This window comes from Podarcis erhardii (assembly GCF_964252035.2).
Source record: "Podarcis erhardii genome assembly, chromosome: 15".
NCBI lineage: Eukaryota > Metazoa > Chordata > Lepidosauria > Squamata > Lacertidae > Podarcis > Podarcis erhardii.
Window position 1 is genome coordinate 238,973 of NC_138505.1, and position 17,802 is coordinate 256,774.

The 17,802-nt window shown below is 56.2% G+C and overlaps 1 protein-coding gene and 1 long non-coding RNA gene across 2 annotated transcripts; one reads left to right on the top strand and one right to left on the bottom strand.

Annotated features, from left to right (window-relative positions):
- Window positions 1–550: 550 nt before the first annotated feature.
- On the top strand, window positions 551–1,301 carry LOC309331059. Its single transcript, XR_014151713.1, has 2 exons — window positions 551–1,074; window positions 1,199–1,301. It is a non-coding gene; the product is annotated as an uncharacterized lncRNA (long non-coding RNA).
- A 2,546-nt stretch (window positions 1,302–3,847) lies between these two features.
- CRABP2 (cellular retinoic acid binding protein 2) lies at window positions 3,848–16,983 on the bottom strand. Its single transcript, XM_081841465.1, has 4 exons — window positions 16,582–16,983; window positions 8,963–9,141; window positions 5,502–5,618; window positions 3,848–4,974 (listed from the first exon to the last, which is right to left on the bottom strand). Exons 1-4 carry the CDS (start codon window positions 16,649–16,651, stop codon window positions 4,924–4,926), a joined length of 417 nt encoding a protein of 138 aa, XP_081697591.1. The 5' UTR covers window positions 16,652–16,983; the 3' UTR covers window positions 3,848–4,923.
- Window positions 16,984–17,802: the final 819 nt, after the last annotated feature.

The window sequence follows — 17,802 nt, forward strand, 5'->3', positions numbered from 1 at the left end:
GGCCAGGAATAGTCCGGCTTTGCTTCTGCTCCAGGGAAGATGGAGGCGGCTTTTCGGCTACCCCAGAGGAGATGATGGCAACCAATGGGTTCCATTGACCAGAAAGGCTGTTCTGACTGAACCCTAGGGAGGGTTTTCTGAGAGCAGGAGCTGTGCTTCCCCTGAAGGTGGTGGTCTCCTTCCTTGGAGGGCTCTAAAAGGTGCTTCAGCTGCCTTTCCTGCATTGCAGGGGGTTGAGCTGGATGGCCCTTGGGGGCACCTCCCAACTCCTATGGTTCCCCAACCTGGTGCCCTCTGGGAGTTGCTGGGCTGCGGCTGCTCAGGGGTAGTGGCAGCTGCAGTCCAGCAGCTTCCGGGGGGCACTGAGATGGAGAAGGCCGCTTTGCCCGCATTTGCATTCTAGAACATGGGTTGGGGGGGGCAGAGAGGGGCAAAGCGGGGGGGGGGGAGGGCGTTCTTGGGAACTGCCTGAGCTGCTAATTCTATGGGGGGCCGGCAGCCAGCAGGAAGGAGCCCATTTGCACTTGGGCGGGGGGGGGGGGAGCGAGGTGGAAGGCAGTTGTTTCTGGTCTGGGCCCAGAGGCAGGGGGGCTCTAGGAGCAAGCGGGGTCTAACCCTTCCTCCAGCAGCTTACAGCTATTCCAGGTCTAAATACCCAGCAGCAGACCCGGCACTGTGGGGCGCATGTTCTGAAACCTCTTGGCTGGCCTAGGGTTGCGCCTGAGCGCCGCTTGCTGGCCAGGCACTCTTTGCATGCGCAGAGGCGAATTGTTACCAGATGGAGAGGAGTTAGCGCCCCCTTGCAGCAAAAACGGCAGCGGGCCGGCCCCGCCCTCCGAGCTGAGGACAGGAGAAACGAGACAGAAAAGTCTCTGCGAGGGGGGGGGCGCATTTCAGTCCCGTCCCCTGCAGGGACTCTGCAGCCGACCTTTAGACGGCCCATTGGAGAAAAGCGGGGGGGCCTTGAATTGCAGGAAGATATGTTTTTTAACCCTGCCATGTGCGTGGATGGGCTTACCAATGCCAAGAATTCTGTGTTATCAACCACCACTGGACTCTGCACCCCTCCCGCCAGTAAACTCTCGCTGCTACTAAGGCAATGGCCACTTTTTGTTCTGTTTCCCCCGTCTCCTTTCCTTCTCACCTGTTCTCCCCCTTCTCTGCGGTGACGAAGAAGGTTGTATTGCAGGGGGTTGAGCTAGATGACCCCCGGATCCCAATGTCTTCCGTGAACTCCCAGGGAGAGACTCTTAGAGGCCACGGCAGCTCCTTGCCCAATAAACGGCGTCGCCTTCAAGGTGCCACAGGACTCTGCTGCTGCTGCTATGCGCAGGTGGGGCGGGGAAGGTCGGGGGTGGGTTTTGTGATCCTCGCCAAGTGATGGCAACCAGCGGCCGGGGAGGGGAGAGGGGTTAACAAGCGGAGGCGCCCCCCGCGGGTAACCCGGGACAAGCCTGGGCCAGCAGCCCTGTTCGGAGAAGCGCGGGAGCGGGGACCCCCGGCCTGGGGCTGCAGGGGGCGTCGGCCTGGGGGTGGGGAGAGGAGGGAGAAGCCGCAGCTGGCCCAGGGGAACTTCGGGCTGCTCAGCCGCTGGCCAGCTTCCCCGGCCCGTCATGGCTTCCGCGGGCCGGCTGTCCTTTCGCATCGGGGCCGCTTGGGAAGAGGGCGCTGCGGTCTCCTCATTCGGGCATCATCGGAAGGTCGTGCAGCCTCGCCAGGGCCCGACTACGTGCCTCCAGGGAGCCCCCGACCCCGGGAGGGAAAGATCCCGCGGGCACCACGTTGGAGACCCCGGACAGGCGGAAGATCGGTGTGCCTGCGCAAAGGAAAGCAGCAACCTGCCTCTTTCATGCCCCTACGACACTCTTTTGCCCTCCCCCCGACAATGTATTTGGGGGGCATGGAAAGGTTTCAAGCAGGGACCTCGGAAGAACAAAGGCAGCCCCCTTAATTTGGGGGGCACACCTGAATGGCTCTTGCTGCCTCCCTCCCTGACAGGCCATCCATCTCTTTCAGAAGTGGGGGGCGGCCGGGGGTGGCAGCTGCTCTGCCTCGCAGCCCCCGAGTCAGGGGCGAGGAGGGGATGAGCTGGGTATTCAGAGCCCGGGCGACCCTCTTCGGTGGCCTCTGACCTGCCCGGGCGCCTGAATGGGGCGGGGGGAGGGTTGGCATTCCCACCGCACGGAGACAAAAGAGGGGCTGAGGGAGGTCGCTCTTTGTCTTGGGGGATGAAAGGGCGCCCGGGGAGGGGAGGGGGCTTGCCGAGACCCTCGCTTTCTCTGCCGGCCTGGACTTGCTCAAAGGAGACAGGAAAAGAGAATTATTATTCGGACGGGGCTTGTTGGGAAACGTTTTCTCCTGCGCCTCGTCTGCGCCATCCCTTTAAAGCGCTCTGGTCCCACTTTCAGCAGGCATGGCTCTGCTGTCCCATCCCCCCGATTTTTGGGAACTGTAGTTCGGGGCGCTTAGAGTTGAGATTCCCCCATTGCGCAAGACTGAGCTACAATGCCTAGCGTTCCCTAGGAAGACGGTCTGGTTTATAAACCGCTCTGGGAATTGTAGTGGCAGGAGGAACACGGTTCTCCGTAGGCTTCTCAACAGCACTCTGAACGAACTACAATTCCCAGGACTCTTCTAGGGTAGCCCTGCCTGCTTTTCAGCAGTATGAAGCCGCCTTCTTGACAGTGAGACCCACTCCTGGTCTCGTCCGCTGGAGCCTTTCTTCACGTGCTGGGGAGGTCTCTCCATCAAAAGAGGATCTAACCCGTTCCTTGCTGGGGGGGGGGGGCAGCGGCTCTGGCTGTGTGTGTGTCAGGAGCCCCCCTCCCTGCCCTGACCTTGCATTAAGCAAAGCTAGCAGCCCATCCATCTCCCTATTCTCAGCTGCCACAGTGGCCTCTGGGTGCCCCCGGAGCCCAAACCACTTTTTCAGGTGGAAATGTACCCGGAGAAAGAGCAGGCAGGCAGGCAAGCAGCACCCCCCCCCCTTTGTACCTCTGCAGACAGCCATGTGGGAGGGGGAGAGAAAGCAGGACACGTGAGAAAGCGGAATATTCTCTTGCACAGACACAGAAAGGGAATCTGCTGCCTGAAATTAACCTGTCTGACATATTTTACTTCTCAGAGTATCAATGCACAGGTAAATCCCGGAAAATTCCTAGGTAGAAGCAAAGAATCCAAGCCGGTTAAGCAGGAAATTGTTCTTAAGTAGATTGACAAAAGGCTTGATTATTTCGGGGTGAGGTTGTTTTGGTAACTTAACCTTGAGAATGGGGGGGGGGGTGTCTATGGCAGATCAGAGATAAAAAAATAAATCACATAAGAGGAGTCCCTCTGCTGGATTAGGCCAAAGGGGCCCCTCTTTTCTCAGTGTTCACATATACCTAGGATAGACTGCCTCTGGACCTGGAGGCTCCACAAGAGCACCAGAAGAACCTGGCTGCTGCTAGACCAGGCCAAAGGGGACCAGCAGGTCCAGCCGCCTCTTTTCACAGTGAGCAAGCGGACACCACAAGCGGACTCTGACCCCAGCAGAAGCAGCAACACTCTCCCAGTCTGGGACTCAGAAGCATCACTGCCTCCCAGTTTGGGTAGAACACAGACACCCTGGCTAGTAGCCCCTGGAGAACATGCAGGGCTCAGAAACGCCACTAGCAGATTTGTTTCAAAAACGAGGGTCTCTCTTCCCAACACTTTCTGAGTGAAACATGTCAGGAGTCTGACTCTTTCCTGGATTTTGAGGGTGCAACTGAGCCGTTTATGTGCATGGCCTTTTTGTGTGGGGGGGGGGGGACATCTTTGGAAGCAAAAGATCAAGAGGAAGAAAAAAGGGCAAGGCAGACAAAAATGTAGACACTTTTTTAATGAGACATTTATTAGGAAGGAAGGCAAACATCAAAGAGGTGGCTTTTGAACAGGAGACCCCAGTGCTCACACAGGGAGGTGGGGGTGGGGTTTGTTTTGGGGGAGGGAGGAAGTGGTTATATCCTTTTTCTTCTTCTTTTGTTAGTACAAGGGTAGCAAATAAATAGTTTTTTACAATCCTTTCAATTAACACAGAAGGTCCAGAGGTAAGGCATCTCAATTTGGTGGGTGACACTCAGCTAAATTACACCTTTGACGCTAACAAGATCCGGTGGCCCAGAGGGGCAGGGCTGGCCTTCAAGATGCTCGGCATGAAATGAAATGGAAACCTGGACAGCCTGTTTGGTTTTAGTTCCCTTTCCCAAGATGCTGAGCAAGAGGGGGCTCAGAATGCAGGGGTTGCGTCAGGGGGCCCAGGAAAATGGCAGCCTGGGATAACAGAAGAGTAGAGGTGGAAGGGGCTCCAAGGGGTCATCCAGACCAACCCCCAGCAATGCAGGGATTTCCTTGGGAGGTGCAGGGGTGGGGAGAATTGGTTGTGCCCCCCTCATCCCATCTAGTGCCCACAGGAGGGAGGAAAAGAGAGGTCAGTGCTAGGGGTACTCTGGCACACACACACCTCCCCCCAGTCTGATCCCAAATCCCACGACTGGATTCTGAAACAAACAAGGGGATTCTCTGTCTGCAATGCCGAGGGCGGCAGGGTGGCAGGGGTGGGGGTCACGGACCCTTAGCAGACAAAAGGGAGGCTGGACCCCAGAAGAGAATGGGGGGGGGAGGCTGCTCTGATGGGGCGGGGGGGCATCACAAGGACAGAGCCTGCTTTATCCGCCCCCTGCCCCCTCTCAGGCCGGAGGGAATGTGATGAAGAGCCAGCTGCTCTGCTTAAGTCTTTCTGCATGTAGCACCCTCTGAGCATGGGCAGAGAGCGAAAGGGTGATGGGGAGGGCAGGCACGGGGGGGAGGGCTGCTGTAACCCAGAGTGGAAGATCCCTGCCCATTGGACCCTGCTGCCCCTGCCTCCCCAAATCCAACCGCCACCCCACAAGCAGGCCTCGCTCACTCCCGGACGTAAATCCTTGTGCAGACGACATCGTCGGCCATCATGGTCTGGAAAAACAAAGAAAGAGGAAATCAATGAGAGGAAAAACGGGCACACCAGAGAGAAGGGGGGGTGTCCCACCAACGATCCTCCTTAAGGTGTTGGCAGGGAGATGGCAAAACGGGGGAAAGGTGTTCCGCCCCCATCCTGACCCCTCCACCCCACCTGAAACAGACTGTGTGCCTCACTCTGGGTGGGGAGGAGAGGCAGCACACCCGGTTCTCAGTTCTGGAAACCAAATTCCTGGGCTGAGGAAGACTTGCAGGGGCCTCGTTCCGCATTTCCTAATGTCTAAGAGTAAGTCTGCTCCCACTTCTAAGTCAAAGGAGGCACAAGGGGGTCTAGCCCAGGGACGGAGCCCCTGCTTGGCATGCAGAAGGCCCTGGCTCCATCCTCACCGACAGGATCTCCCAATAAACCTTGCCAGGAAGTGTCAAGAAAATGGAGCCAAGGACTTTCCTGTTTCCCTGCTCAAGTGTCCTAAACTGCAAGGAGGGGGGGTGTGGACCTGGGGGTGGGAGGGAGGCTCCCTTACCAGAATGAGCTCCCCGTCGTTGGTCATCTCCCTGGACCAGCCTGTCTTGGGGCCCTCGCCTTTCAGCAATCGCTGCTCACAGACCATCTTGTTGTTGCTTTCCCACTTGGCCAAACTCTGTGGAGAGAACAAAGGGGGGGAGAGCCCCCCCAGCCAGTGAGATGTGGAGCCTGCCAGCAGCCAACAAAGGGCTGACCCCCTCCCTATCAAAACCCCCACCTCTGCCCCCAAAAGGCGCTCATTTGTCACTCGGCAGGCAGCCGGAGCTGGAGGAGGGCAACTGGCTCCCCCCACCCAATTTAGGCTGACAGCTCCATCCATCATCTCCAAAGGGCTGGCCAGGAAGGGGGAAGGGGGAAAAAGGGAGCCGGCAGCCGGCAGCCCCCAAGTCCTTTGGGGATCTAAATCATCTCCGTCATGGTCCTCAGCATTTATTATCGATAAAGGGGAGCCGACCTGCTGCCTTGGGAGCCCTGATGAAAATGAGCGGGGGCTCAAGAGGGAATTGCTCCGAGGTCAGAATATCGTCTTCCTTCCCTCTGGCAAAAAAATAAATAAATGGAGAGGTGCCTGTAAGAGCTGTTGCCAAGGAGAACAGGACATACTGGTTAGAGGAATCGCAGAATTGTAGAGTTGGGAGGGACCCCCAGGGGTCATCTAGCCAACCCCCTGCAATGCAGAAATCTCAGCTCAAGCACATGGGAGAGGCGCCACCCAACATCTGCTTAAAAACCTCAGACAAAGGAAAGTCTGCCACCTTCCAAGGTTGTATCCATTCCGCTGCCAAATGGATCTCACCACCAGATGGTTCTTCCCAGGTTTTAGTCAGAATTTACTCAGAATTTCTTTTCTTGCCATTTGAATCTGTTGCTTCAGTTCCAGCCCAGCAGAGCAGCAGAAAACAAGTTTGCTCCAAGGCAACTGGGCCAGAAGTGCAGAGGAGGCCTGGCCAGCTCAGAGCCCAGCAAGGCTGCTCAGACCCAAGCTGGTTTTCAGGACGAAGAAGAAGAGTTTGGACACGATATCTCGCCTTTCACTCCCTTAAGGTCAAATCCCCACAACCGGGTGAGCTCCCGTTCCTCAGTCCCTGCTCCCTAGCAGTTCAAAAGCACCTCAAAGTGCAAGTAGATAAATAGGTACCGCTCCGGCGGGAAGGTAAACGGCGTTTCCGTGCGCTGCTCTGGTTTGCCAGAAGCGGCTTAGTCATGCTGGCCACATGACCTGGAAGCTGTACGCCGGCTCCCTCGGCCAATAAAGCGAGATGAGCGCCGCAACCCCAGAGTCGGCCACAACTGGACCTGATGGTCAGGGGTCCCTTTACCTTTTAAGGAGTCTCAAAGCGGCTCACAATCTCCTTTCCCTTCCTCCCCCACAGCAAACACTCTGTGAGGTGAGTGGGGCTGAGAGACTGAGTGTGACTAGCCGAAGGTCACCCAGCAGCTGCATGTGGAGGAGCGGGGAAGCGAACCCGGTTCACCAGATTATGAGTCCCCCGCTCTGAACCACACTGGGACGAAATGCATCAATGTGCCTAACAGTTGAGGGAGTTTGGAGTGCCTGGCGTGACAAACAGGAGCGGAAGAGGGGATCTCACGGCCATCTTCAAATATATAAAAGGCCGTGATGTTTGTTTTCTGCTGCTCCAGCAGTGAGGACTTGAACCCGTGGCTTCAAATAGCAAGAAAGGCGATTCCAGCTAAAGAACGGGGAGAACTTTTTGGGGTAAGAGCTGCTTGACTGTGGGGTGGTCTGCCTGGGAAGGCGGTGGTCTCTCCTTCGCTGGAGACTTTGAAGCAGAGGTCAGCTGGGCCTCTGCCAGGGAAGCTTCAGCTGATACTTAGCCCTGCCATTCTGTGATTCTTTGTAGTATTTCGTAAGGAATGATGGGGTGGGTGTGGATTGTGGCTAAGATCTGCAGAGGCTCCTTCCCAAAGGAGAGGTGGGGGGCACACGCGTGCAGATGGTAGGGCCAGGGATTTAGGGGAGAGAGTGAAAAAAACCTTCTCTCTCTCCCCCCTCTCCATGCCAGAAATAATGTTATAAATTTCTATCAGGCTGCCTCTCACACCTTTTCACCAAACTAAAAAGGTTCCCCAAATTAGAAAGTCCCAAATGCTGCAGCCTTCCTTCACAGGAACCCTCGATCATTGCTCTTGCCCTTTTCTGAACCTTTTCCAATTGTGCAATATCCTTTTTGAGGTGAGCAGCACAGCTTTCCAAATGTGGTCCCACTGGAGATTTGTGTAATGGCATTACGATGCTGACAGTTTTGCTTTCAGTTCCTCCCGTAAGGATCCCTAAGGAGCTCCCTTGCTGAAGGAATCTCCAAGGGCATTGCTCAAAGGGGCCAGAGGACAGGACCACAAAGGACCCTACCGGACCCCCATGGGGGAAATGCAGCAACTGGGGGAGGGGGAGGGGGGCTCCTCCCCCTTGCTTTGTGCAGCAAAGTTCAGGGCCCTCCTCCCTCCATTCCCAGGCCAAAGCCCAGCTGGGAAGAAAAGGCTTGCTGAGAAATATTGGACACGGGAGTTAGGGGAGCCCCAAAGACCCCCCCTTGCAAAGCCAGGATCCATCCAAGAGGGGGCAGGATGGGGATTTGGGCGTCCAAGAGGCAAAGGAGGAGCGTTATAGCTCAGAGACAGAATCCCTACTTTGCTGGCAGAAGATCCTGTGTTCAGTCCCAGATGGTGTTTGCAGGGGGGGGGGGAGGGAAATATCCCAAGACTGAAACCATAGGGAGCTGCTGCCAGCCAGTGCTGAGCTACATGAGCCAATGGTACAATGCAGTTTCAGAGACTCATGGGATTGTCAAGTTGGGAGGGACCCCAAGGGTCATCTGGTCCAGCCCCCTGCAACACGGCTAAAGAATCGCTGACAGGTGGCATCCAACTTAAAAACCTTCAAGGATGGGGAGCCCACCACCTTCCAAGGGAGTCTGTTCTCATACCCTCAGAAAGTTCTCCTCGTGGCCCCAAATGTAATCCATCCTGAACCAGGAGGACTGGAATTTGGTTTTGTTTGTAGACAACACACTGTAGCTCATTTGGAGAGTCCCTGCTTTGCCAGGTCCCAGGTTCCAACTCCACTGGCAGCGTCTCCAGGGAGGTTTGGGGGGGAAAGCCTCTTCCTCAAACCTTGGACAGCTGCTGCCGGCCAGTGTAGACAACACTGAGCTAAATGTACCCAAAGTGACGTGGCAAAAGGGAGCTTCCTGCACTTCTGGTATCAGCTGCTGAGGCCCAAAGGCCGACATCAAGCAAAGCAGCTGGAGAGAAGCAGATCCAGCCCAGTTTTGACCCACCAAGGAAGAGAATTGATGCTCACCTCCCCCCCCCCCCCCGCTTGAGATCTCTGTCTTAAGTTCCGTTTCTCCCTTGGGCAACAGAGGGTGGGCTGCAGGCCTGGAGCGCAGGATCACTAGACCCCCCTGGACCCCCTCTCCCCTCCCTGCCCCTCACCTTGCAGGGTCTCCCGTCCACCGTCTGCTCCTCGAACTCTTCCCCAATCTTGAAGCTGATCTCGGTGGTGCGGACGGTGGTCGAGGTCTTGATGTAGAAGGACTCTCCGTCCTGCTTGATCTCCACAGCCGGCTTGGAGGCGGCAGCCACAGCGATCTTGCGGAGCATGACATTGACGCCTGGAACGAGACACGGCAACAGGGAGTGAGGAGAAGGCAGGTGGAGGCAGAACATAAGGAGAGCCTGACAGATGGATCAGCCCAAAGGGGGCCCACCTGGTCCAGCCTCCTCTTCTCACCAGCAGCCCAATGAACCTAGGAACTCAGATAGACTGCCTCTGCACTTGGAGGTTCCACAAGAACGTCAGAAGAGCCCTGCAGCTGGATCAAGCCGGGGGGGGGGAGCACCCAAGACAGGAGAGTCGGAAACTCAACAGAATGGACGGAAAGGGACCTCACCCACCCCCTTGCTTTCCGTTTTTCCTTTCTCCCCATTGAATTTCAGGGGGAACCCCTCCTTGGGGGGCTATGGGAAAGAGCAGCACTCAGCGCCTTGTCGGTGCAGAATCAGAAGGAGGTAGACAGGCAGACCCTCCTGAAAAACACACAATTTGGCCATGTCTGGGGAAGGCAGACTCAACTGACATTTATTGTATTTTGGGTGCGCCTGTTTCTTCCGTGACCTTGCTGGATCAGAATGAGTCACTGGGAAGTCAGTTTTGCACCCACAGCCATGTCTCATCGCAACAGCTTTCCAGAGAGAGAGAGAGAGAGAGAGAGAGAGAGAGAGACGCATGCAGAGGCAGCATTGACACAACAACCTTGCACAAGTGTGCAATTGTGCAACAGACGGGTGAGGAAGGAGATGGCTCAGCAGTGTAAGCGCCGTGGGAAAAAGAGGCTCCATCAGCTTACACTGGCGTAGCCCACTGAAACCCCATGGGGCTACTCTACCCACGGTACAGCACCTGCAATTGGTGGAAAACTGGCAGATGAGGGCGCTTGTCTGAATTAATGGATCATTCAGAGTTTTGCTCCGATTGTCAAATTCAGCCTCTTGGAAAAAAATGAGCCAAAGTCAGTCCTTTGTTTTCCTGGTTCTGCCTGCAGAGGTGGCGCAGCTGTAGGAAAACTCACCCTTTCAGGGAGAGAGAGAGAGAGAGAGAGAGAGAGAGAGAGAGAGAGAGAGAGAGAGATGGGAGCCATCTCCCTGCCTGCCTCTGGGAACAATTATTGCAAAGGGAAATATTATTGCACAGCCCAGAGGCGTTCCAGGGTCCAGGTGGTGCCAAATTTCCCTTTTCGAAGACTGATTACAAGATGTGAACAGAGATTGTAATTTTATTAGGGGAGTGGCAAGGGTAAGGCCCTCATGAAGGGAGAGGGGGAGAGAGAGACTGCCTGATGTTAGAAAGGATTTTTTAAAAAGGAAAATAAATTGGCATGTGGGGTTGCCAGGCCTGGAGTGCATAGAGGAAAGTTTTCTCACGGAGAGAGCGGAGGGATAAAAGTTTTCCGCTCTCTCTCCTCATGCTAGAATGGGTGAACATGCAGTGGTGCTGAATGTTGGGAGGCACCAGGCAGAGAAAAGAAAGTCCTTTGTCACACATTGCAGAGTTGATCTATGGAACTCCCTCCTGCAGGAGGCATAGATGGGCACCAACTGGGACGGTTAGACAAATCTGAGGAGAATAAGGCAATTGACAGCTGCCAGCCAGAATGGCTCTGTTCTGCCCTCCACCGTTGGAGCAGCAATGCTTCTCAGCCTCTCGTCCTCCAATCCTGCTTGCAGGTTTCCCAGGAGAGGCATCTGTTGAATGGTTTCTTTAAATGTAAAGGTTCATCATTGTTCCACCTAATGTGTATGTCTTTAAGGGGCCAGAGCAAGGGCCAGAGCAAGATAACGAGACCCAGCTTTACAGCTGTGAAACATAGCAGGTGCTGCTGAGTTGCATTGATTAAGGTGTGTCAGCATTTGCATGTAGTATATAAGGAGCAGCACCTAGCTCTCCCATTACCCTGGGGGTTGGGTTGGTGGTTGGGTCTGGTTTGTTGTTAATGTATTTAGTGTATAAGGAGTTTTTGTTTTTTGTAATTAAAACCTTGTTTAAGTTATTTTTGAGTCCCTTTTTAATGCATGGTCTCCCCAGCAAGCTCTCTGCAGCGCTACCATACTGCAAATAGCCAACAGCATCTGCTTGGCCACCGTGAGAAGAGGAGGCAAGAATAGATGGGCCCCCTTTCTCCTGATAAAGCAGCTGGGCTCTTGTGATCTTGCAGCCACTGGCAGGCCATTGTGCAACTGGTGAGGTTGGTAGGGAAGAGAAACCTTTGCCCAGCTCCAATAAAAACCAGCTTTAAAGGACCTGGAGCCCTGCCTCTCCGTGAGCCTCATATGACTGAGGGTTAGAGGACGGCCGTCCGCCAGGGATGCTTTAGTTGTGACTCTTGCATTGCAGGGGGTTGGACTGGATGACCCCCTGGGGTCCCAACTCTACAATTCCATGGCCCTCTCAAAGCAGTGAGAAAGAGAATGAGGGGGGGGGGAGAGAGAGCAGCCCCCCTCTTTGTGCTGCTAAAATGCCCATAAAACGCAGCTCGGAGGTGGAGAACCATGGCCCATTACTCCGTGGGGAAAAAGAGAGTGAGATTTAACAATGCTTTGGCAGCCAAGGTCTCCCCTCCCCAAATCGGTTTCCTCATTCCAGCCCCCTCCCCAGGCCGGCTGATTCCCGCTTCCCCCTCCCCAACATCTGAGCCTTTCTGCCCGAATAATTCAGATATGGGGGAAAGGGGCGGCTGAGTGCAGGGGGGCGGGCGGGCGGGCGGGCTGAGGAGTGAACTATAAGCATGTGATAATTATCCCAAAGTATGTTGCACAAGCCCCCTAACCTGGAAAGTATTTGCTGTGACCAGCGCAGGGAGATCGGAGGGGAGGGAAAGGAGGTTTTCCTGGCGAGAAAACGAAAAAAGGAAAAATACTAATAAATTGGTGGATTGGAATTCGCCTCCCTCGCAGGGTGGGGGGTGGGGAGAGGTGTTGCCCCACTTTCTTCCCCTCGATTCTGAGGGCCTCGTGTCCCCCCCCCCCCAAGTCCTGCTCAGAGCATTGCATGCCAAGCGGGTTTCAGTTACGGGGCCTCAAGGTGGTCTCTGGAGTTCGGAAAGGAGGGAGCGAGGCAGATCCATTCCCCCCCCCCATTGTTCCCGGAGAAAGAGGCTGGGGGCGGAAAGGGAATCTCTGCGCTAATGCAGCCGGAGGGATTTTCCAAGAGAGGTAGGATGGCATCAGCCAGAGCGAGATGGAAAGATTTAAACTCTTCACTCATTCACGCCTGCCAAGATTGAAGCCCACGCTTTAGATGCAATTCAGGTCAGTTGTTGGCACACGAACACACAGGCTCTCCTTTCTAAAGGTTTCTAGGCCTCGTGGATGCGAGGGAGGCACACCCAAGCTAGGCCTCTAAGCCGAGGTGGGGTGGCCGTCTGTCAGGGATGCTTCAGCTGCGATTCCTGCATTGCAGGGGGTTGGGCTGGATGACCCCATGGGGTCCCTTCCAACTCACCCCTTCTATGATTCTGTGCATTGCTACCCAGAGCTCCCAGGAGCACAGCTGAGCATCCCCACCACAGCCTGTGCCTCCCCTCCACCCCCGGACTGGCAGCAACTCTCCAGGGTCTTGGGCAGGGGTGGAAAATGGAGGGGGTTGAACCCAGGACCTTCTGCATGCCAAGCAGCCACCCCACCGCTGCGTCACAAGAGCCCTTCCCTGTTCCCAGCTGGGCTGCCTTGGCTCAGCTGGGAGAAGGTTGCAGAGAGGCAGAAGGGGAGGGGGCAGGGAAGGCCTTGGATCTGCTGTCCTGTGGAGTCAGGGGCCAGGTAGGAGCCCCCAGCCCCCCTCCTTAAGGTGCCTCCCTGGGCTGGATCCCAGGGGGCTGCTTCAAAAGACAAACACACCCAGGCTCCTCCAACTCGCCTGTCGCCACCTCCCCACCCCCCAGCGGTGTGCGCAACCTCCTGCCCGGCAGATGGCAGGGAGCGCCAGGGGTCAGCAGTCGCGGCCCCTTCGTCATGCCTGGCCCCCATCGGGCATTATTATTAGGAGAGCGGCAGGAGGGGAGGCCAAGCCTGCCCCGCTCCTCCTTCTCCGCTGGGGTGGAGAGAGGTTATTTCAGGAGGAATTTGTCATTGCGGAGCCCAGAGCCAAAGGCCAGGGAACCCAGCAGTGTGCAGGCCTCCATCGCAGGCGGGATGCAAGAGCGGCCTGCCCCGGGGCCAGCTCAGAGCACGGGCCACTCCTGGCACATGGCCTGGATGAGGCCCTCCACCAACTCCTCGGGAGCAGACCGATCCGGTCGCAGGAGCAAAGGAAACAGAGTCGTACGAAATCAGCCCATCCAGCTCAGCACTGTCTACACTGGCTGGCAGCAGCGGGTGTCCAGGGTTTCGGGAAGAGTTTATTCTCCCCAGGCCTTTCTGAGGTTGAACCCGGGGCCGCCTGCAAAGAAAGCGGGTGCCCTGCCACTAAGAAATGAAGGTCCTTGTTCTTATGGTTCCAGATCATTATGTTCCATTTTAAATGGGGGCATAAGAAGCTATATTGAAGTCACGCCATCTAGGCTGCTATTGCCTGCACAGACTGGCAGCAGCAGTGCCTTCTCTGCAGGTTCTTAGGCAGGTCCCCAGCCCTACCTGGAGATGCTGCCAGCGAAAGTTGCACCCAGGACCCCCTTCTGTTGGAAATGCTGGGGTGCAGCTCAGCTTACAGGAGGGGTCAGCAACCTTTTTCAGCAGGGGGCCAGTCCACCGTCCCTCAGACCATGTGGTGGGCTGGACTATATTTTTTGGGGGAAATGAACGAATTCCTATGCCCCACAAATAACCCAGAGATGCATTTTAAATAAAAGACACATTCTACTCATGTAAAAACACGCTGATTACCAGACTGTCTGCGGGCCGGACTGAAAAGGCGACTGGGTCAGATCCAGCCTCTGGGCCTTAGTTTGCCTACCCATGTCTTACACTAAGCCATGGGGAGAAAGAATCATAGAATTATGGAGCTGGAAGGGACTCCTGAGGGTCATCCAGCCCACCCCCTGCAAAGGAGATGGGGGGGGGGGGAGAGAGAGAGAGAGAGAGAGAGAGAAAGAAGAACCTCCAAGCTTCTGAGACCATCTTTCTGACCTGTCCTCAAACACTAGACAGATACACCTGGGGCTGATTCCCATCCTGGGAGGAGATCCCTCTCCTTTGTCTGTTTCTCCTGCAGAGACAAAGTGGATTTCTGAATCTCCAACTCACTGGGACAGAACTAGGAATTCTTTCCTATCCAACTCCCATTTCTCATGATGATCTTGGCTTCCTTGCTTCCGGCTTCAGAGCACTGGCTTCCAGGGACCTGTGTGTTCCCCCGGGGATTTGGGGGCACAGCTCAAGCTCCTGCTGAGGTGTAGAGACTCCAACCTCCTCAACCGGCCAAAAGCAGCTCCTTGCCCTCTCCATAGGATGGCTATGTTCTGTAATGCTTCTGAATAATCCCAGTTGGAAGGAACTACTTGCCGATTTCCCACAGGCAACTTTTCAGCCCCTGTGAGGGCAGCAATCTGGGCTAGAGGGACCAGGGGCCTGATCCAGCAAGCTGTTCTTATGTTCACAGCAACCTTTGTGTTTTCAGGAGCTGCACTCTAAAGGGGATACAACATGCCTTTTGTGGGGGTGGGGGGCAGGGGGAAGCCACCCATGAGAAGGTGTATTGGCCAGAACTGCCCTGCCCCACTGTGGATCCTGTCCAGCAGGAGACTGGCTGGGTAGTGGGGTCTTCACAATTCTGCAAGGTTGCAATCCTGCCACGAGGCGCCCAGAAGACCCAGATGGCTCTCAGGCAATGCCAAAAGGGCTGAGCCCTTTGCACACACAACCGCTTCCAGGGATCTGCCATTTTCCCCCTCTGAGTCCTGAGTTTCCCTCCTGGCTCTGAATGTGGCTTCCAAACCCTTCCAGAGGCATCCAGGTGGTGACTCAGCCAGCCACGTCAGAGGACAGGCAAAATGGGATTATGAGGATTTTATGGGGGGGGGCAGGGGTGGAATCCTAGGAAAGGCCCAGACGGTCAGTTCGCCTGAACCCACCAAATTAAAATCTCATTTTTAAATAAAACAAATGGCTGGTCAGCCTTAAGAACAAACAAACATGGATTGTGAAATTCCTGCTGCAAAACTTAAACAAGTGCTGAGATGGTGGGGGCAGGGAGGAGCCGTGCTAAAAAAAAGGGGGGGCTCATTTAGCCCAGCATCCTGCTTGCCCTGCCTGCTGCTTTGGATTAGCAGTCTGAGGTAGACTGCTCCTGACCATGGGGGCTCCACCAGAGCTATCAAGACTAATGGCAGTGGATGGATGCCTCTCCCCTCAATTCTCTATACAAAAGGGTAATATATGGGTCTCCTGCAGAGCCATTGTCGAAAAGGAAAGACCTACCATGGTTACACAGTGGGAGGGGGCAGCAGCGCTAAAAAAAGCCCCTTTCTCTAATAGAATTGCCCAGAGGGGCGGGGGTGCGCTTTCTAGCCTGGTGTCTCATGGGTCCCCAAATGGCAAACTCCTCCGGAGTGGCAATGCAAATTCTCAGCCGCGCTTCCCTCCCTCGCGGGGCTGTCGTGAGGATAAACCGGGATTGCCGTTACTGTGAGAGACACAGTCGAGGAGGGGACCTCCTGCCTCCCGCCACGCCCCCCCCCCGCTAAGTGGGGTTCAATTCCACTGGGTCGAAGCCCACCAGCGCTCCCGGCTCCATCCGCCTAGGCTGGCAGGAGAGGAGCCGCCCTCCGCCTGACCCACCAGGGTGGTCCTTACAGCTGTTCACACGTTACAAAATCCGGTGGCTTCTCCTCCCCGCAAGAAGCGGAACCCCAGACGCCCCCGCAGGGCGATCGCTCCAGTCGCAAACTTTGCTTCTGGGGTGACGGCGCGGGACACGGAGGCGGAGGCGGGTGCGTTCTTCTAAACACGCGTGAACACGCTGAAACTCCGAAATGGGAAGACGCGGGTCTGCAGGTTCTCCCCCTGCATGCAAATTAAGGCTCCCAACTGCACCCCCTTCTCTTCCCCACCCCAATAATATTCTCCAAGGCTGCACATTGGGAACCTCAGGCGCCCGACCCCAAACAGCCCCACATCCTTCAGAAAGCAGGAGTCACGGGTGCGCCCGACCTCTTCTATCTCTCCAGCTTATGTTCCCCCCCCCCCGGTTATCGAAAAACAGCAGGTTTTAAGGTTGCAGAGCTGGAAGGGACCCCTAGGGTCATCTAGTCCAGCCCGCTGAGATGCAGGAATCCAGAAGGCGGCTCCCACTCCACATATGCCCGGATCCAAATATTGGAGCCATCCGGAAAGCCCCATTCTGTTAAAGGAGGGGGAGCCCTCCTCCCAGGGTGGCCTCCGCGCGCCCCCCCTGCCGGGGGGGGGGACGCATCCAGACAGGGGTCTAAATATAGAGGAAAAATAGAGCCGCTTTCGCAGGAGCAGCGGCGGCGGCGGCGGCAGCGCTGCGTCATGGGCTATTTCTTAGGCGCTGGACTCAGCCCTTCCCAGAAATAAGCCTCCTCCTCGGGCGCCAGACTCACCCAGAGCCTTCAGCAGCTCCTCGAAGTTCTCCGAGCTCTTCATCTTCCAGTTGCCGGAGAAGTTGGACATTTTGTCCGGCGGCGGGAGCGGCAGCAGCGTCGGGAGACCGGCCGGCGGGCGGAGACGGAGGCGCTGCGCGCAGCTGGGACCCTCGGCTCCCTCGGAGGAAGCGAGCAGCCTCCGGAGCCAAAAGCAAGGGCGCTGCTGCTGCTGCTGCGTCGCCTCTCCTGCGGATCGAGGCCCTCCCGCAGAGAAAGGATGAAGGGATGGTGCGAATGCAAGAGAGCGATGGGGGTCCTGTGCTGCTCGGTCTCTCTCGCTTCCCCTTCGGAGCCTTTTCTCCCTCCTCTGCTCTGCCTGGTCCCTCCCTCTCTGCCCCAACCATGCCTAGGGGAGGGGGAGCCGGAGCAACATGATCCCACCCCCTCAACTGCCCCGCCCCTTCCCAGACCCACCTGGGTCCCGCTGACTGACCCTGCCCCAGAGCAGGAGGGGAACAGCCCTCCCCAAAGCCCGGCTTCCCCCTTCTCTTTGGCCGGGGCTGCAGAAGCCCCCGGGGCTGCTGGGCTGCTACCTGGCTGCCTGCGAGTTCTCTCCCTAGGAAGCTGGAGGGCGAGGCTGGACCAGGACTAGCCCCCTGCCTCCGCCTTCTGAACTTTAGCGAACTCTCTGCGCTCCACACCCTCGGCATCTGCTTCCAGAAGAAATAGCGTCTAAGTCATCTGTTTTGACGGGGCCTGTTTCTGGAAAAGGAAGATGGCTGCTGCGATTTCTGCACTGCAGGGGTTGGACTAGATGGCCCTTGGGGGTCCCTGCCAAGTGCCAACTCTGCAGTTCTACGATGCTACGACCATGGCCCGGTTGGCGTTGGCCCCTGCTGGCAAAGTGGATCTAGTCTCGTGGGTGGAGAGGGGAAGACCACGGAATGAAGCCAGGACAAAGGGGCGGGGGTCCACGTGGCTGCAAATCTGGAGCAGGTCCTCCGGGGGCGCCATAGAATTGTAGGAGTGGAAGGGACCTCGTGAGTCATCTAGTCCACCCCCTGAAATGCAGGGATCACAGATCAAGGTGCTGAAATCGTATCTCTTTATGGATTAAACTACAGTCTCTGTGATTCTTTGCTGGGGGGGGGGGGAACTGTGCTTTAACTGTATGGTGCATACGCAGCCAAAGAAAGCGAATAAATAGTGCCCAAGTTTCCTTTTCCTCCTTCCTCCAAA